Source organism: Esox lucius, chromosome 14, assembly GCF_011004845.1.
Source record: "Esox lucius isolate fEsoLuc1 chromosome 14, fEsoLuc1.pri, whole genome shotgun sequence".
In the NCBI taxonomy this organism is placed as follows: Eukaryota; Metazoa; Chordata; class Actinopteri; order Esociformes; family Esocidae; genus Esox; species Esox lucius.
Window position 1 is genome coordinate 27,132,222 of NC_047582.1, and position 20,247 is coordinate 27,152,468.

The window sequence follows — 20,247 nt, forward strand, 5'->3', positions numbered from 1 at the left end:
TCAGACAATGTGCAGCAGTGTTCCTGAACAATGATTCTGTCTTAGAATAAGCATGTCCATATCCCAAAAAGCAATGAGAAATATCATAAATATGTAGGTAGATGAACAATAGGTCTAAAAGACCAGGAACATGTACAATAAATGATCTGGGCCAATTCTCTTTCCTGTCATTACAAATCCTAGCTGATTCGAAGGCGCCTATTTATGCACGATGTGTATGAACCTTAGGTTGCTAATGGTATGCTTAGAGAGTAGTCCTCCGTAGAAATAAACATAATACTAGCACAGAATTTGGAGATATGATCAACCAGACGTATGAATCTGAAGCTTCTGGTTTATATTTCAAGCCCCATGGTGAGGGGGAGCCTAGAGGCCGGTCACTGAGTGTTTATGAGCAAGATGGAACTGGACTAACAATGTTTTCGGATTTTATCATCAATGAAAAATCTAAGTGGACATACAGTTTTCAAAATGTTACAATCTAAGTGGATTATGTTTTGTAGATTTGCATTGTTTAGGTGCGATGGACAAATTCACTGTACAGCACACATACTTCCCAGAGTAAGCGTTCCCTACTGGAAAAAGAAAACACCTGCTATAAGTTCTTGCCAGATTGTGCTAATTTCTACCCAGACAGCTCCAATAACCAACAAAGAAGGTTATTTAAACAAGGCATATAGACACCTTTTTAATCTCGTTGATTAAAGAGTATTTCATTAATATCTTAAGAACAAAACTATATTAATGATATTGTTTTTGCATTAGGGCATGTAATGTTATAATATCTAAAAACATACTTAAGAAATGCACAATTTGCTTAGATAAAATAATTTAGAATTATGAATGTGTGGGTACTGGTTAAGAGAATATTATGGGGAAAGGAATGAAGACATTTTAAATGCTTCCTAAATGTTTTTTTTGTACTGCCCAGATGGCAGCTTGACGGCTTCTGTACAGCGCCAACTATCAGTAATCTAGGATTAATACATCCTGATATACACCAGTTAACAGGGTTGTTTCTGCGGGACAGGCAAGCACGAAGCAAGTTGAAATGAAGGTAAAAACTAGTCTAGCGTGAAGCACTCAATTTAGGGGTGAAACATTTTCATAAGATACATAGGCCGGATGTATTGAGGTGACCCAAACGAATTAATTACATCTTGTAGCCAACAATCATCGCTACAAAGGAACAGGTCAACAAGTATAGTCCAAGTGGGCCTAATCATTAAGCAGCGTTCAGTCACGCAAGCTACCCAAATTGATTGGTGCCACAAAACACCTGTGCTCTTAAAAACAAGATTCCGAAATAGGATAAGTAATTTTTGTTAAACAAAATCCCAGTTGTTGTGTTTAGTTATTGGAGCTCATTAACTATGTAATGAAATGTCTCAAATAGGCCCGTCTACATCATCCTTAAATCAGATTGAAGGTTTGCCAATAACCAGTTTAACGCTACTTATTATCCTGCTCATACCGTGCGTGGTTCTTCTGCTGCTGTTGAACTGTTTGTTCTTGGGTTACAAATTACTACTGTTTTCGAAGAAGAACAGAAAAAAACAGCGATCGGACTCAGAAAACACACTTTTACAGTCTACTTTCTCGACTCGACAAAGAATTAGCAGAATATCCGAGGCGCCATTATTTTCCAATAAAGACGGCAAGATAACCTATATCTCGGTTTCAGAGCCAATGTTGTCACAGCCCGTGAGCTCTTCCCGAACCTCGTCAAAGGAAAGGGCAGCAGTAGACCAGAGATTTCGATTCTTGCGCCCGGACGGGGCAACAGGTGGTGTTTCAGAGACGTTGAGAGCATCAAGCACCAGTTTGGCCACAAAGGCCGATTGCACCTCCAGGTTCAACCTGCCCCGTAGGTCACGCATGTGCAGCAGAAACAAAATGAACTGGAGCAGAAGCGCACCTCTTGTATTGCAATCAAGTGATTCAGAGGCAGAAATACCTAACCTTGTGCCACCCAATTCACCTGCAGTACCTGGTCCACAGTCAAGAGTAAGTTAATAATTCCACTCATTAATCTTTTAATATATAACCCTTGAAATCTGTCTGGATGGTACATACAGTGACCTACATCAGGGCTGGTCTTAGCCCTTTTGAAGCCCAGTGTGAAAGTTGGTTGGGGGCCACTAGCAAAACATTTTAGTGCTCACACTACAAACAGGAAAAGGACTGAGGAAGTAGATAGTCAAGTGTCAGTGTAGGGCCAATAACTGAAAGAATGCTGGTTGGAATCCCTGATACAACAAGATGAAGGATATGTTGTGCCTTTGAGGAAGGCACTCAAATTGTACAGTTCCAGCTTGAAACAGCGTTTTCCTGTACTACACACATTATGCTTTGGGGCAGAAAGAACACATTAAATGTAATAAATCAGGGCTGTCCAACCCAGTGCCCATAGATTTGGTATCCAGTACATTCTCACCAACCCCAGTTGAGACTTCACTTTTTATCCAGATAATTATTTAAAATCAGGTTGGCTGAATTAGGGTTGTAGGGAACTTGCAGGACATCACTTCTCCAGGATCAGGGTTGGCGTTAAAACCCTACAGGAAGATATCTCCAATAAACAGGGTTGGGCAGCCCTGGCATAAGTGTATCGCTAATGAGACCCTAACTGATTTCCTTGCCCATTTGGCATTTTGCTGCTGAGCGGCCACGCAGTAGCCTACATGTATGACTGTTTTCCCGAGTGCAGATAACACCTGAGCCGAGGGCCTTGCGTCGGAGTAGCACCATGGAGCTGCAGAATGTATTGAACAACGCAGGCGATCACCACTTCGATATGGTTGAGTATGCCAGTAGCATAGCTCTGGAGACGTCATGCTTCGTCGCCTCTGTGAACTCATCTACCGTGGGTCCCGGGCTGGACAGTGACTTTGGAGCAAGTGCCGGTAAGTTGCCCAGTTTTCTTTTTGCAATTCATTTCTATTACATAGCCTTTATTAGATGAGAGGTCTCTGAAATGTACAATTACACGTGCGCTTATGCAGGTGTGTCGCTCCGGATTCTGTCTGCGGACAGTGATGGTCTCACCAACAGCGGGCGGGCCTCTGGAATGGAGTGGGACTGTTATGACCCATGCTATGTAAGGGAGAAACACATTCCGAAACAGAAACATTACATACCTGCATTACATACCAAGAATTACTGGGTGTGATGCCAGAGAATGAAATGTTTTAGACACAAATATCTCCAAAAGCATTCACTTTTTAAAGGAGTTACTTAATGTCACTATTTTACTTAAACGTGTTTTGTAAAGAATTGTGCTCACTTTAGTAAATCGCACTCTTTCATCAAACGATGTTCTTTAAATTTCCAAGACACAAACTAATCACTGTCACATTTGTTTTACTCACAACCTATGCCATTTTCAATGTATATGTTTCCTTTTCATGTGATACACTTAAATAAGCACATTTTGATTATTTGCACAGAAATTGCTTGAACATTTTTATCTACTATTCAATTTAATAAAGATTGTGTTGTCAACCATGCATAAATCCTTAAGGATGTATTGGTTTCATGGTTGAATTTGATTAAATAAAGAAAATCTCCAAAACCAATATTTAAAGTTTCCACAACAAATAAAGTTTGAAACAGGGACACCTATTTACCAGTTAATTTATTGTTATTTCATACAATTCAATTCACATTTCCAACCCTTTTACATTATATATTCATAGAAAATTTAAATAAGTAATCCCCCTCCCTTTCCTTTATAACAGACTAGTATTGTATCCTTCATTAATGGCTCATATCACCAGAATGTACCCAGTTAACCACAGCCTTCACTTCCCACCCCCACTCATCTGAAATTCCTACAGTTCGAAATACCATGTCTATCCCCCAAAGCCAGAATACAGACAAGCTGCAACATGCCATCTCTAACTGTTAAAGGGGAATGAAGTGTGTAAATAATATGGAAAGCCTTTTTTTATTTTTTTTGCCAATGGTAATGGAATGGTGTATGCGTTTTTTGGCATTGTACAGCATTGCCAGAAAGTATGAGGAAACATTGGTCCACAGAGAGTGGCTGTGTTTTGGTCATGGTGCGGTTTAACCATAGAGGTCGTCATCGTTGTCTTCGTTGAAGACTGTGCCGGCACTGCCGCCGGCGGAGCCCTGGCTAGGTCCAGCACCTGGCGCGGAGCTGGTGGGGAACCTGAGAAGAGGATGAAGTTTGAGCAGTTCTGTAGTACCCCATCCAATGTGCTCCTTACAAGCCATGCTTACTGGCTCTAAATGACTCGGGACACATGGGAGCGGAAGGTTCTGTAACAGAATTAGTCAAGGCCATCTGCTGTCGAGTGTCCTGCTTACCGAAAGCTGCCGAAGCCTCTGCTCTGCTGTAATGTCTGGGCGAACATCTCATATTTGCGAATGTCATTGTCACTGACAGAGCGTCGGGCAAAACGCATTGCCTCCTCAAAGTGGTCCTTACGGATCTCTGGGACAGGGTCATCCTCCTCCACCTCCTGCGGGCGAGATGGTAGAACGGTTAAAGAATGTATGACCTCATCCGGTCAGGGCTCTAAACAAAAACGTGTTTTAAACAGAGGGATACAGCCTATATTGAGGCTATAGCGTGGATAAATACAACAATGCTAACATGATCGTCCTTAGGGAAGGGCTGTAATATTTTCCCAATGCAACTTTTGGTAGAGATAAGCGTCTTAGCACAGCTCAGGATCCAAACAACCAGTTTTACATTAGCGGGCATATAATTCGGCAGGCTTTGGTGTCAAATCGGCAGTGCCCTGTATCGTATTATTTATTGTGAATGTCTTCTGTCAATGTCAGCGTTGGACCCAGGTGGGTGCAATTCATTATCATAGAGAACAGAAAACCAGCAAGCTCTGGCCCTAGTCGGTTCAGACTTGAAAACCCCGGGTGTGGAAGACAGTCACTGAATATACGACGGTGAATTAGTGACTGAACTCACCATGGCTGAGGGGTTGGTCTGCCTCTCTCTCTCCCTCCGGATCTCATTCTCGATCGACTCCCTGATGGCCATCTTACAGGCCCTCTGACAGATCTCGGTCAGGTCAGCACCAGAAAAACCATTTGTCATCTTGGCCAGGAAATCTAGGTCCACATCCTATTCAAATAGGTGTGAAGGTGTGTTAAAACCACTTTCGGACACTGTTGATTCTAAAACATTTCGTACACGCAGCAATGTTAACACCTTCAAGTATCTCCCCGCACACCAATTTCATGGAATCAAAATCCATTACACAGAAAGCCCGGAATAATGACATATGATGATGAGCCCCAATTTCAGAACATGCTGACGAGTTTAACCAACAAGTGTCCAGACATGGCTGAATATAAAGAGGCTTGCCTTGGCAATAGGCGATTTCCTGAGGTTGGCACTAAGGATGTTGATGCGGGACTTCTCATCTGGCAGAGGAATGTAAATGAGCTGGTCCAGTCTTCCAGGCCTCAGGATGGCTGGGTCTATGATATCAGGCCTGAGACAGCACACCGTTTACTAATTAACTAACTCTACATTTTACTACCAAACACATTATACCTCTCCTTGTTGGGACCCTGTAACCTAACTGTAAACCAGAAATACAGGTTTTACTACCCCCTTAGGTCTTAACCTCAATAACCCAAACTTTATCCCTGAACTTAACCTAACCCGTAATGCCTGAATCAAAAAGTAACCCCAATTCTATCACTATGCCCAATTATAAGTCTTAACCCTAAATGTAACATGGAAATAAATCATTTCCTGATATGGACCTGCAAAAAACCTTGTGGTTAGCGATTTTATTTTGTTTCACTACTTTTATGGGAAAAACAGACAAAGAAAAATACACTAAATCACCTAACATTTACCATTGCAGGTAAAACCTTTGTCAAAAACACCATCTAGCGGCATTATGGAGAAAACCCTTGACGCAGAGTGAAGGCGTTAATATGGTCGACCTGTTTGTGGCCCCGATGATGAAGACGTTCTTCTTGCTGGACATGCCGTCCATCTCTGTCAGGATCTGATTGATGACACGGTCGGCCGCTCCGCCGCCGTCACCCACATTGCCGCCACGGGCCTTGGCGATGGAGTCCAGCTCGTCAAAGAAGAGCACGCAGGGGGCCGCCTGGCGAGCCTTTATTTGGAGCGGGAAAGAATCAGTGTTCCATTCCATTGGTCAAGTCAAGACAGCCACTCCCATTTCAGTTAGTTTCCTATTCTGCCTTGTAAACACAACTCAGGTTTCAGATGCATGAGCCACCTGTGTGCACGCGTAACACAAGATTAAAATATTACACACAAATTAGGTATGACAGACCAGAACAGCAAATGGGTTTGGCCTTTACCTTGTCGAAGATCTCTCTGACATTGGCCTCGGACTCTCCAAACCACATTGTGAGCAGCTCCGGTCCTTTGATGGAGATGAAGTTGGCTTGGCACTCGTTGGCAATGGCCTTGGCCAGCAGGGTCTTCCCACACCCTGGGGGCCCATAGAACAGCACGCCTTTGGACGGGGTCATGCCGAACTTCAAGAACTTATCTGGGTGTTCCACTGGGTACTGAAGACAGAGCCGTCCAGAAAGGTTAATCAAACCATTCATTCCCCCATTCAGACTCATAATCAATGACACCAAGCTGAATCTTCTCAGTAACATAAACACTGTTAGAATACAGCTTACCTGTACAAGCTCCTGGAGTTCCCTCTTGACATCCTCCAGACCGCCGATGTCCTCCCAGCTGATGTTGGGAACCTCCACCACCGTCTCCCTCAGGGCAGAGGGGTTGCTCTGGCTGAGAGCCCACTGACACACAAATCCCACAAACAACCGGTTAGTCCTGCTGGTTTTAAATGATCACTCTACTGGCTGCTGAGTTATCAGACCATTAGCATAAAGACCACTGGCGAATGGCGTGGATGTAACATGATCATTACAAAGAAGGAATGAAGTGCTCAGTTCCATACTCTGAAGTCGTCCATGGTCACGGCCAGGGAGCTCATGACCTCGGCGTCTATGGTCTCGTCCTCCAGGTCGATAAGGTCCATCTTCTTCCTGATGGCCTGCAGGGCGGCTTCGGAGCACAGAGCGGCCAGGTCAGCACCCACATGACCGTGAGTCTGATTGGCGACCTGGAGAAACACGAAGACATGCTCACACGCACACACACACAGTAGCCACGCGCAAACAGAACCGACTCAGCGGAGAGAGATCGTACACTGGCAACACTTTGGTGTGTTACCGCTTCACTGACACAATGCACATCACTGTGGTGCCACACACCTGCTCGAGGTCCACATCGTCCGCCAGTTTCATGTTCTTGGTGTGGATCTGCAGGATCTCCAGTCTGCCTGTGGCGTCAGGGATGCCGATGTCCACCTCTCTGTCGAAACGCCCTGTAGAGAGAGGTTGCCATGACATTTTTCACGTCCAACTCTGGTGATTCCCAGACAGTAGTGACACAAGATGAAGCTATTAATAAAGTATGCTGTATCAAACAAGAGGCCTCTGAGAATTGTTGATATCATTCTAGGTGACGTGTACTGAGTTGTGGTACCAAATCGCCGCAGAGCAGGGTCAATGCTGTTGGGTCTGTTGGTGGCTGCCATGACAATGACGTGAGCCCGCTGCTTGAGGCCATCCATGAGCGTGAGGAGCTGGGACACGATGCGCCTCTCCACCTCTCCATGTGTCTGCGCAACAAGGGGTTAATGACATTCCGATGCCTATGGTAGGGGCTATACTCTAGTGATGATTTCACAACAGTAAGTTTTTTTTTTACAATATCAACTTGTACATGGTGTGTTATTAAATGATGGTGTTTAATGCCTTTGGCATGCAGGCCTTTTGTTCCACCCTGTTGGTACCATGTCTAATTCGACTGAAAGCCGAGTATGTTTGTGGAAAAAGACCTTTGGTGTCTCTACGGCAGTGTTTTTTAATTGCTATGTCGTGGCACACTGGTTTGACTTGACAAACTTTTCCTAAACCTTTCCTTAAATAACAAAAAAAAACATTATGTACAGGTGATCTGTGGAATACACATGGCATTTGGATTTCGGAGCATCAGTGCGGCTCAGATGAGACATGAAATGCCACATGGTCAGATATGTACCAGGACCATATCGAAATATTTTTTTTTCTAAATAAAAATAAAAATAGACTGAACATGACCATTTCACATGGATTTTCTATTGTAATCTGGCCTGTCCATAATGCATGGCTAACAGTCTACAGCTGTATTTCATACAGCCTGCTGCTTGAGCATGCACAGAAGTAGACCCAGTAAGTCTCATGTGGGGATAAAGCGAGTCGGCTTGGAAATCTCTCCCACAGAGCTTCAAGAAACGCATTTTCCATCACAACACAGTCAGCAGCATTGTACATCCATCATGAACAACCATGGCTCAGACACATTTCATAAATCTGTCCAATTCAACATTCCTCTATATGCCTAGCCACCGCTGCTCGCAGGGAAAACCCATCTGCTTCCACACTTCCAGTACAAGAATCCTGAAACGGGCTAATTGAACACCTCTCCCCTGCTCAAATAGCTGAGATGGAAGCCACTGGCACTAAATAAAACAACAGGGAAAGAGTATATCCTATCAAGGGGACATGGCATTAAAAACATCAACTAGACGGAACGGACACAAGCACACCTTTTCTCTTTTTGGGGCGATGGCGTCCAGTTCGTCGATGAAGATGATGGCAGGGGCATTCTTCTCTGCTTCCTCGAAGGCCTTCCTTAAGTTACTCTCAGACTCTCCAGCCAGTTTACTCATGATCTCAGGCCCTGAAACATTTAGTAGGCACGACTTCCAGCTTATCGGGTAACCATTTTTCCAAACAAACTCATCACTCCGCATAATTCTGACAGTAAGTGGACAGTGCGTTAAATTAATTTAAAAATAGCTTGTTTCCCTTGAAATCCCATCACACAGGTCAGACTTTGATGGAATTTATCTTTACTTATAGAACTGAAATGTTTAGGGTTTTTTAATAGAAAAACAACTGTCTCCCAGTGTCTCACCATTGATAAGGAAAAAAAAGGCTCCCGTCTCATTGGCCACAGCGCGTGCGATCAGAGTCTTTCCTGTCCCAGGGGGTCCATACAGAAGGATGCCTCTTGGAGGCTGAATGAAAATGTAAGGGTGATAACTCATTTTTAATTTAACAGCAATTAATTCACCATGTATCAAATCAAACCAAGTGAAATGGAAATGGCAATTTTACTAGTGGAGTAATTGAGTTCACCTTGACCCCGATGGCCTTGAACAGTGCTGGGTGCCTCAGGGGAAGCTCCACCATCTCCTTGATTTGCGCCAGCTGTTTCCTCACACCTCCGATGTCATCGTAGCCAACCTCGTTTAAAGACTCCTCCTCGTCCTGGACACAGAGACGGGGTTAATGGCACAGCGCAGGATGGCTAGTACATACGCTGATAACATACCAAAGTCACAAATTCTTCTTCATAAAAAAATTATAATAATTAAATTCCTCACACCTTACCAAGACGCCAGCTTTTACACACAAGACTCGGCCATAAAGCTATAGGGATCCAAAAAAATTAATAATACTGCATGCGTGCTGGTAGTAGCCCTACCTCTCGTTTGATGGGTTCGCCCTCACAGTGGATGACCGTGTCAGGGGCCACAATGCAGTAGGGGTTGGGATCGGTCTCCACCACCTTGAACTCCACGGCTCGCATTCCTCCCCTAACCAGGAAGATGTCTCCTAAAAAACAAAACAATGAATTAACATTGACTTAAACGCTCAGTCCTCTGACCTTGCATTTACCTTTTAGTGTTTTTCATAAACCACACTGTGATGGCAAAAACACACCTACTACCACACCAGGGTTATGTTCAGTACGCACAAATCTGAATAAATCATTGAATCGTAGTACAATTGTGTTGGGGGGGGGGGGGGGGGGGGGGGGGGTTTAAAACATGTCTTAATGGTCATGAACCTGAACACGATACGGCTGGGTCATGTTCATAGGAACCGAGCGATTCCATACAGTGCCTACTGATCTCACCCCAGGTGCTCGTCACAATCACTGGTACCTTTCCTGATGGGCCTGTAGGCCTCCAGGAAGTAGGGCTTGAGGTAGACCTCGAATAGGTTCCCCGTGATCCCCTCCACGGTGTCGTCGATGGGAAGAACGTGGATCCGCTTTCCGTATTTCACGTCCGGGCATGGCTGAATACTGTGGGAATCACCGAAAATAATAAGTACAGCGATACTGTCCAATGAAGGAGCAGCTGAGGTGGGGTTTCCCCACATCTCACCTGATCACATCTCCCAGTCGGACTCTCAGGTTGTTGCGGACCACTCTGTTCATGCGGACCTTCTCATCGGAGCAGGTGTCATCAGAGAGCACGATGCAGACAGTCTCCCGTCTCTTCTTCCCTTTCATCAGCACTGTGTCTCCTCTGAACAACTGCAATTCATCCATCTTAGCCTAGGCCAGAGGAACAGACCGGAACATTCATTTGTGAAATACTGTGATCCTGTGTAGTTCAATTGGTAGACCATTTTGCTTGCAACACCAGGTTTTGGGGGTTAAGTTACCAATGGGGGGGGGGGGGGGGGGGGGTAGATGAGTGTGTAAATAACTAACATGTAAAGTGAATGAATTACTCAGTGCAAACTAAACTGTGTGGACCCATTGAGTCATCCTATCCACGCCTCACCTGAGACAGTGAGACCACACTGTTGTCCTCATTGAGAGATTCATCGACGACCAACCGGTTTGGCCTAGTCTTCTGCTTTAAAATCGCTGTGGATAGATCATCATTCTTTGATCTGAAGGGAAAATCCAAACAAACAATAAATACCAGCTGGAAACATACATTACCCTGTGAATACAATAAAGAGTAAAACTCCACACAACCACAGATCATTTTTATTGAGTGAGTCTTCCCACACAAGAGTTAATACTTAGCTCTTCTGGAAGCATATTTGGCAGCCGTTCCAGTTATTTCTTTTGAGTAGTATTTCTAAAAACTTTGCACATCACAAGGTCGTAAAATTCTTAAGCGGAGTACCTTCAATAAGAAAATCTAAATGCAGTGTTTGTAATTCAGAACGCTTAGTTTTCCTTATAAAATAGAAAGAGCTAAGCTTTGTTAATTTCATTTTAACTACCCCGTCTGTGATGATGACAACATGATGCTGCAACACAAATTGCTGTTTTTCATTTAGCCCAAACAGTGTATAAATATATTTCCTGTCATGTATTGCAGTATTCCATAATGATAATCATCTAAATAATGTCATAAACGGCACCGCCATGAAACATTTATTTTCTCATATTACAGAAAGTAAAATTTAAACAAGCTCGTAGCACTAGTAGAATGGAGAGACATTCTGTTTTGAAACTTCACTGATAAGCTATAGTAGTTAAAATAATATAAATGTCCCTTTGAACAAAATTCGTAAATGTCAGTAAAGAGGGCATTCCTGTTATTTACTGTAGATTCTGAAAGGTTTGGTTAATGGTTTGTTAAAAGCAAACTAGATTAAAATTCGGTAACATCTACGCGATCTAGAGCTAATAATGTTGTGCAGGCCCCACATGACACAGCAAGAAATACTGCACGAGCTACGGTGCAGTGGTCCCTTTACAGTTGAACTTAAATGGCTACTGTTACCACGCAGTATTTACAACAAACCACATTAAGTTGCACATGCCGGATACAACATTAACCTATTCCCATTCATGTCTTTGTCAGTTAGCTTTACAACTATTAGCTAGCAAGCAGACAGCTAGCTAGCTATTTAGCTAACATTTGGGTAGACAGATGTCGATGAGATGGCCGGCTGGTATCTTTGACATTGCTAGTTACTGTATCTATCTTACTAACAGGTCACTGTATAATCTTGTGCCTAGACAGAACTGCGGAAACGATGTATACATGTCCACACGACGTTCATTCGTCATGTTATGCCCAGTTAGCTGGTTGTGCAAATAAGTATTAGTAAGCTACAGGACCAAGCTAACTTCAGCTAACAAAGCAAATGTTATGTATTATTGGGAACCTAAAACCGCATCCTCAGATAAATAACTAGCCAGTTAGCTAGAAATGCTAACTTACTCTCCTCCTGAAGCCATGGTGCTCCGCTTGGTATGTTTAAAGTATATATCCCGGCTTCTTAATAGTTTGTGACCTCTTCTTATGTGTATTTTGCCCCTCCAGTGAATGCAACGCCGACAGTTTGCTTTGATCGGCGCTGCGGTAAGAAAACAGAACAGCGAATCTCACAGCCAATCAGAATAAGACGTTTCTATGTGTTTCTATGTACTTTCACCTAGTAACAAACTGCCATTGGCCACGATTAAGTGAAACAACATCAATATAAAGCAGCTATTATTTTTATGGTAAACAAAACTTCAAATCACTATTGCATTATAAATAATTACTTAATATTTGCAGATCAGTCACAATTTACATCGAAAAGACTGCGGTTTTGATGCTCTTGCACACATGTTCAATATTGTTTTTTCCCTGACAAAACTAAAGGGATTAATTTCTAAGTCATAGTTCCTTGTTACTGTTGGAGTTGTATGAATTCCCTGTTTACCCCAAGGAATCACCCTGTTACCAAATTAAGTATACCCTAATCACTTGTAGAGATTAGATTTGATTGGTATAAGTGATTGTGAATTTTACAAGGACCTCATCAGTATATTACATAGCTATTACCAGAATGCTACATCAGTCAAAACCCCTCAGATCCCCACTGTATGGTTTAGGGCTACAGCCACTTGAAAGAGTGACCTTACTGTGATTTCAGAGCTTTTCGTGAGTAGGCCAAATAAATGATGTCTGAGGACAATTTGGAGGCACAATGTTGCATTTTAATTATTACTTGCTCTTATTAAAAATCATTTGAAAAGACAGTCAGTGAGATGTCTTTTTGCAGTAAAAAACTAGTTTGAACTGTGTTTACTTCATGTTCTTGTTATGTGGTCCTCGATCACCTTACCTTTAATTTACAGATTGTAAGTCACATTTCTGATACAGCAGATCTGTCAGCAAACTGCCAAAATGCACAACATAAAACAGTATAGATGATAAGCAGACAAGAGAAAAAAAAGGAAATCCATGGGCCCTGAAGTAGGAACAATTTATTCTCTGTTAGGAGATCTCTGTACATGAATATAAAGTGCCAACTTATTTCTGAATTGTATAGAAAGTTAAATCAGAGCACTATGAAACATTGAAAAGTTGACCAAACATAACACTACTCAAAGCTTGCCAGGAAGGTCAAGACAATCTGCTTAAGCTTAGCATCTGCAGTTTCTGAGATTTTGCCATCAGTTCTGCAAGAGGAAAGAAAAAGGGATTAAAATAGTTCCAAGCCATGGTACAGTAACTTACAAAATAGTAATGAACAAAATAATGTGTTAAAACATGATCATTTGGTTCACCTAATTTGTGCCAGGAGATCCTGGTGCTGGCTGACAACATGATGAAGAAAAGCCTTCTCAAACTTTGTGATCTTGGTTGGGTCCATTTTGTCCAGGTGTCCCCTGACACCAGCATAGATGACTGTAACCTGCTCCTCAATGGCCATGGGGCCTGCAAATAAAAACAAAATGTCAGTCATTCAGTTATAGGACAAAATGAGGCACACCAGTGGATTAAAGCAAACATCAGATTCCCTGCTGGAAATGCAGAATTCTCATTTACAAGATTTATTTGACAGGGACAGTGCATAGCATACAATTTAATAAAAATGTAAAAAATTCAGACAAATGTCACAGTATCATATTCTAGGAGATACTCACAGTACTGGCCCTGCTTGAGCAGCTCTGTAAGGCGAACACCACGGTTCAGCAATTGCTGGGTGGCAGCGTCCAAGTCGGACCCAAACTGGGCAAAGGCAGCCACCTCACGGTACTGTGCTAGCTCCAGCTTCATGGTACCAGCAACCTGACCAGGGAGGAAACTGGGTCAGTGACAAGTTAGGACACTATTCCTTTGGAACTTGAAGCTTTCCTTGTGTACGAAAGATACGAAGCCGAAGCATCCACCGGCATTTGTCTCCAGACTTAAAACTGGAAATCCCCATCACCTGCTAATGAACTTAGTAGTTTTTGCAGACATATCTGACATTGCTAGCTAAAACTCTGTTGAACCTGTCTATAAAAAAGTAAATAGTAGCAACATTTAAGGTTAAAGATTTTGACCATGTGAAACTTCAGAGTTCAGAGCATAAACCGTACAGTGCACCTTTGAAATCTTTTTTTTGTTCTTTATGGGACATTACAACTTTACGCTGTGCAGGAGATCAGTGGCCAACCAGGGGAAAACAGCAAACTCCTAGGGGAGATGGTGGCCAGCATATTCCTGATTATCAGCAGCTGGGTTCATGGCTTGGTGTCTCCCTCTGTGTCAGGTTAAATAGAGGGAGACACTGCATATTCATCTGGTGGGAGAAAAGGTTAATGATCCCTAAAACTAGAAACGACAAGGCAATACTTTGGATCACCTATAGGGAGAGAACCAGACGATACACACCTGACTGAAATGAAACAAACACTTTGGTGTTGTCTGTAATGCCTTGTTGTTGCTATATTTAAGGATTATGTAAATTCTCTCCCCCCAAATTAATACTCAGTACCAGTGTTACTTAGAAAATAGGTATCAGTTATCTGCCAGTGTTTGTTGTGTTTATTATGTTCTATGGCCTGAGTTTTTTGTTATTACTCTGTACCCATGATTTTTGTTTGGATTGTAATGTACCCATTCTCAAAAAGAAAGGAAAAAATAAACACTCTACCAAAAAAATTTAACCAAAAAAACAGGCAAGCCTAGTTCAGCCGGCCAGCAATAGAAAGTGTAGATCGTGGCAGCCTTCTCGAGATTCGAACCCGGGTCGCCCAAAGGCTGTGTCGTTTACCACTACGACACAGCTGTATACGCATTAACATCATGCCAAGTTTGAATATTTCGTTAGACACCACTAATCATTGTGTTAAACTGAGTAACGTTTCTTATTAAGTTTACCTCCACCACAAATAGTATCCATGAACTGTATGACTTTAGCCACTGGCAATTTTAAAAGCTTACTAGCCAGTAATATGTCGCTAGACACCATTAAGCATTGTGTTAAACTTAGTAACGTTTCTTATCAAGTTTACCTACACCACAAATAGCATCTATTAACTATATGGCTTTTGCTTATTAGCCATTCATGAATGACATTGATACAATAACTATTGTATCAATATAGGTGACTTTTTCGTCAAGTTAAAAGACGAGAGAATCGTGTAGCTAGTGAAGGGTTTGTCTGTCCTGAAGAAAGCCTAAGACATAATTCGAAAATCCACCAGAAATAGTCGCAAATCCTGAACAAATCCACTTTTGTCACTGGCAGTTTTAACAGCTAATTAGCCATTCGTGAATGAGATTGATACAGTACTTTCAATACAGGTGACGATAACTGACTTTTTTGTCAAGTGAAAAGACGAGAGAATCGTGTAGGCAGCGAAGTGTTTGTCTTTCCTGAACAAATCCTAATATCCACCAGAACTTCATATTACGTAGCTACATAAGGATATAGTCAGCCATGTATTCAAGGACTGACTACTTACATGTACCCACGGAAATACATAGACTATTCAAGATATGTAAACATTTAAATTCAAACCACGTTTTAAATGCTGTTTGTCTGCAAACATGCTGATATTTTAGGTACTTCTTGAGTACAGTAGGTAAAAGCGCAAAGGTATTCTAAGTTATTTTCTTCTAGTATCAGTTCATAAATGTAATATATTTATAGATTATTTAGCCCCTCTACATTGCCCATCTAAAGCCGTCATATCTTACACTTTAACTGAGGCTTGATGGTTATCAGCAAAACGTTACGTTTTCACAGGCAGATGAAAAATACTGGGGAAAGAAAGAGGCCTACCTGCTTCATGGCTTTGGTTTGGGCAGCAGAGCCAACACGTGACACAGACAGACCCACATTGATGGCTGGTCGGATACCTTTGTAGAACAACTCAGTCTCCAGGAAGATCTGAAGGGGAAGAAATGCAGGAGTGAAGGCTGGTGTTCCAACAGGGCGAATGCCCCATCAATCAACTCTAAAACCCCAATGGCAGAATCAAGAAAGATACGCGAGGACAGGCTGGAGGTGTCTCCCTTTAAACCACGCCACCACCTCGGCTCCTGATCGGCGCACACGCCTACCTGTCCGTCCGTGATGGAGATGACGTTGGTTGGAATGTACGCAGACACGTCGCCGGCCTGGGTCTCGATGACGGGTAAGGCAGTGAGGGAGCCGCCGCCAAAGTTCTCGTTCATCTTGGCCGCTCTCTCTAGCAGACGGGAGTGGAGGTAGAACACGTCGCCCGGGTAGGCCTCGCGACCAGGAGGACGCCGCAGGAGCAGAGACATCTGACGGTAGGCCACAGCCTTCGACAGAGGTGAGAAGCGAGGGTCAGAACGACACGTGACACCCAACCGTCCACAAGTGCAAACCGGACGTCAACCTCTAAGTTCCGTCCGTCGAACTGACCTGCTTGGACAAGTCGTCGTAAATGATGAGGGCGTGCTTGCCGTTGTCCCTGAAGAACTCGCCCATGGAGCAGCCGGAGTAGGGGGCCAGGTACTGCAGGGGAGCGGCGTCGGAGGCCGTGGCGGACACCACGATGGTGTACTTCATGGCGTCGGCATCGGTCAGCCTCTTCACCAGCTGGGCCACTGTGGATCTCTTCTGGCCGATGGCCACGTAGATGCAGTAGAGCTTCTTCTTTTCGTCGGTTCCATCGTTGAAGCGCTTCTGGTTGATGATGGTGTCAATGGCAATGGCGGTTTTGCTATAAAAAACATTGGTTTACAAAGATTGTATTCATATTTTTTATTTATTTTTATAAATGATCCCATTCGTTTAACACTTTTTTTAGTTACTACATGATTCCATGTGTGTCATTTCATATTTGTGATGTCTTCACTGTTATTTAACAATGTGGAAACTGTCCAAACTTTTGACTGGCAGTGTATATCAACGCCTTTAAGGCTACCGTCTTACCCAGTCTGCCTGTCACCGATGATCAGCTCACGCTGGCCACGGCCAATGGGAACCAGGCTGTCCACGGCCTTGATGCCTGTCTGCATGGGCTCCCTCACAGAGATCCGGGGGATGATGCCAGGGGCCTTCAGACCCACACGCCTACGAATGCTGGACCCAAGGGGACCCTACAAAAAATGGTTACGTTACTGAAGTTTGGTGGTGGCAGAAGAGAAACGGGCAAGATCCTTGGACAAAATGAAAGAATTGTGCCGTTGGGAATTGTGCCGTTTTTTTAATAGAATACCATCATCAAAGACGCCCTTTGAAGCTAAATGCAGACGTTTCTGGTTGCAAGCCATTAAACAGACAAATTGGACTGATGAAATCATCCAGAATGCTCGACTCTGCATTGCTCATTTCATATCAGGCAAGGTTTTGTCCATTGTTTATCACACACAGGCAAAATCAATGTAGTTATAATAATAACAATAAATTAGTAACAGCAGCAACCACAAAACTGTCATTCTCAGTAGGCTATTTCATAATGGTAAACACCACTGACCAAAGTTAGCAACATTAGCCAACGTGTAAGCAGAATTAGCATGCAAACAAACCAAATTGCTCATACTTTTTAGCTGACATTTCAGCTAAACATCACTCAATGTTTATGCAAGCCTTTAATGAATGAATGGGATATACGGTAAGATTGTCTGTAATACGACATTTACTTTACAAAATAATTGGAGATGGAGTCCAGATGATCCATATTCCTATTTGTTGTAAAGAGAACTGATACTGCTAATTGTCACTTTCTGCCACTAGTCAGGCTCCGCCCAGAAAATATGTCATCACTGTTACATTTCACAGCAGACTTATTTTGAAGGCAAAATTCAAAATCCGGAGATCTTGATGCTCCTGCCAAATCTCTAATGCTGCCTGCATGATCCTAATCTATTGTAGACCATTGTAGCTACAGAGTTGTGACAGTTCCTCAAAACTGTAGCAATCCGGCTCCATTTATTCTAAGCTGGAACCCCAACTTTCCCAAAATCTTGACTAGGCCACCTTGCCGAGAACAAATGTATCAGCTCACCAACTAATCACTTTACACAATTAAAAATAAAATAAAAAAATAACCGTCAAAGGTCCTGACCTTGCCATCAATGGCGTTTCCCAGAGCATCCACCACACGACCAAGTAACTCTTCACCGACAGGCACGTCCACGATGGCTCCTGTTCTCTTGACAATATCACCCTCCTTGATGAGCTTGTCGTTACCAAAAACCACAACACCGACATTGTCGGGCTCCAAGTTCAGAGACATGCCCTGGAGGAAATGACAGAATATCATTACTCAGAGATCAGAGTCACGGGAAACAGGCCACCAGACATCAACACTTTGCTGGATAGCGTTATGTGAAAACAGAATGAATATCAATGAAAATAACACAGACCAAGAGCAAATTCACCTATATTACAAGTCAATTCCACAAATACACCCCCTAATCAAGATTCTAATTCACAATTATGTCGACCGTGACTCGGTCAGCTCCGGAAATCACTGCAGCGCACTGACAGTCTCACCTTGAGTCCGGAGGAGAACTCCACCATCTCCTCAGCCTGCACGTTCCTGAGGCCGTAGACCCTGGCAATACCGTCGCCTATGGACAGCACCCGGCCGGTCTCCTCCAGGTTAGCGCCGGTGTCGGCCCCCAGGATCTTCTCCTCCAGAATGGAAGAGACTTCCGCCGTGCCTGTGGCGTACAGGGACAACAACGGAGAGTTAACCCTGGTGTCAGGCTTACGGTAAACTGGGAGGGGATGGTTCTACAACGGAGAGTTAACCCTGGTGTCAGGCTTACGGTAAACTGGGAGGGGCTGGTTCTACATTGGAGAGTTAACCCTGGTGTCAGGCTTACGGTAAACTGGGAGGGGCTGGTTCTACATCGGAGAGTTAACCCTGGTGTCAGGCTTACAGGATACTGAGAGGGGGTGGTTCTAGGGCGGTTCTACTGGGGGGGGAAAGTATTAACAGCACCATCCGTGATCTCACGGTACAACGCTACCAAGCCTCTGTAACATGTGCCAGTCAAGAGCTCTAACCTGTCTTGGCCATCCATGGCTTGGTGGTATGCAGGTGTCTGGCCCCTACACATGCAGCAGCTGCAACCTTTTTGGAGACCTGTACGGACGGCAGTTGAGAGAATGTTACTATGGAAATCCTAGATCTTGTGCAACAATCCTGCCTTCAAAAAACACTTTGTGTGCACCATATTCCCGAATGAGTGGACCGATCATGTCATTCTGAATGAAAACAAGTACACCTTGCTGAGAAGGGATCTGCGTATATGGGGACTGCTGCCGATGTCATAAAAAAAAGCATCATAAAAAAAAGACAGATTTCAGTACCAAAATAATAGCTTGCATTCACAAATGACAAGGTCAGGTCTAAATTTTAGACCTACAATGCTTGCCGTCAAGTTATAACTAGTAAGTAATCGACACAGTAACATTCCATTAGTCTAGAGTAACGTTGTGGCGTTGGTGAACTACATAGAGTATTGACATTCTGATCTGCAGCCACTATGGACAAGGACTGACATCCATGCAGTCAGTCGACTGGAAAATGTATACAACTGTGATCGTTGTGTAACAACAGAACATGTCTTTGTAATATATTTATAATTGACTTTAACTGGTTAAAATTAGAGGAACTAGAATATTAACTATAGGGCTACTAGTATAAACTGAACAGATCCTGAAGACATGCAAGATGGCCGTCTGCTAGACTTCACAATACTGAAGCACATAGTTATATCTTTTTAAACATATAAAAATACATCTCAGACAGCTTTATAATTAAAAAAAAGCTTACAAATGCAGGCTGACGGGGAAGAGTACGGACAAGGGCCGCAGCAACACGAACTGACAGCATATTGATGTTTCAATGCAGATTTGTCCAACTCCAGCGACCGGTTGAATCGCGTAAAGAAGATGGAGGACAGGATGAAAAGACACTTAACCGGAAACACTTTTAAAACGATATTTATTTTTTTACATTAACATCATCAACCTATTTTATATTTAAATTAGAGGACTTGATAATGCTATAATAAAGTTGAAGACAATATTATTTATGTAAATAATCAATCTTAACACGTTTTCAATCTTCGCCAGACCCCCACAGAGACGGATAGAGAATGCTTCACATTAGAAGTCTGAAGC

General features: G+C 43.1%; 3 protein-coding genes across 4 annotated transcripts; 1 reads left to right on the forward strand and 2 right to left on the reverse strand.

Annotated features, from left to right (window-relative positions):
* The first annotated feature begins 971 nt into the window (after positions 1-971).
* Positions 972-5,948, forward strand: hwa (huluwa). Of its 2 annotated transcripts, XM_010864453.5 has the most exons (4): positions 972-2,007; positions 2,711-2,906; positions 3,006-3,100; positions 5,868-5,948. In XM_010864453.5, exons 1-4 carry the CDS (start codon positions 1,384-1,386, stop codon positions 5,928-5,930), a joined length of 978 nt encoding a protein of 325 aa, XP_010862755.2. In that variant the 5' UTR covers positions 972-1,383; the 3' UTR covers positions 5,931-5,948. The 2 variants fall into 2 exon arrangements, with proteins under 2 accessions (XP_010862755.2, XP_012992657.2); XM_013137203.4 differs by lacking the exon at positions 5,868-5,948 and having other exon boundaries at positions 982-2,007; positions 3,006-3,610.
* LOC105006106 (transitional endoplasmic reticulum ATPase) lies at positions 3,619-12,243 on the reverse strand. Its single transcript, XM_010864454.5, has 18 exons — positions 12,093-12,243; positions 10,689-10,800; positions 10,284-10,456; positions 10,059-10,201; positions 9,596-9,726; positions 9,247-9,378; positions 9,023-9,125; positions 8,652-8,785; positions 7,547-7,682; positions 7,273-7,385; positions 6,957-7,121; positions 6,673-6,795; positions 6,340-6,552; positions 5,950-6,128; positions 5,357-5,486; positions 4,958-5,113; positions 4,336-4,490; positions 3,619-4,177 (listed from the first exon to the last, which is right to left on the reverse strand). Exons 1-18 carry the CDS (start codon positions 12,107-12,109, stop codon positions 4,072-4,074), a joined length of 2,421 nt encoding a protein of 806 aa, XP_010862756.1. The 5' UTR covers positions 12,110-12,243; the 3' UTR covers positions 3,619-4,071.
* Positions 12,244-13,100: 857 nt separating this feature from the next.
* atp5fa1 (ATP synthase F1 subunit alpha) lies at positions 13,101-20,036 on the reverse strand. The gene is made up of 11 exons (XM_010864451.4): positions 19,898-20,036; positions 19,126-19,204; positions 18,607-18,776; positions 18,176-18,349; positions 17,041-17,207; positions 16,528-16,828; positions 16,200-16,424; positions 15,919-16,026; positions 13,790-13,934; positions 13,430-13,580; positions 13,101-13,321 (listed from the first exon to the last, which is right to left on the reverse strand). The coding sequence occupies exons 1-11, from the start codon at positions 19,955-19,957 to the stop codon at positions 13,243-13,245; spliced, it is 1,659 nt and encodes a 552-aa protein (XP_010862753.1). The 5' UTR covers positions 19,958-20,036; the 3' UTR covers positions 13,101-13,242.
* Positions 20,037-20,247: the final 211 nt, after the last annotated feature.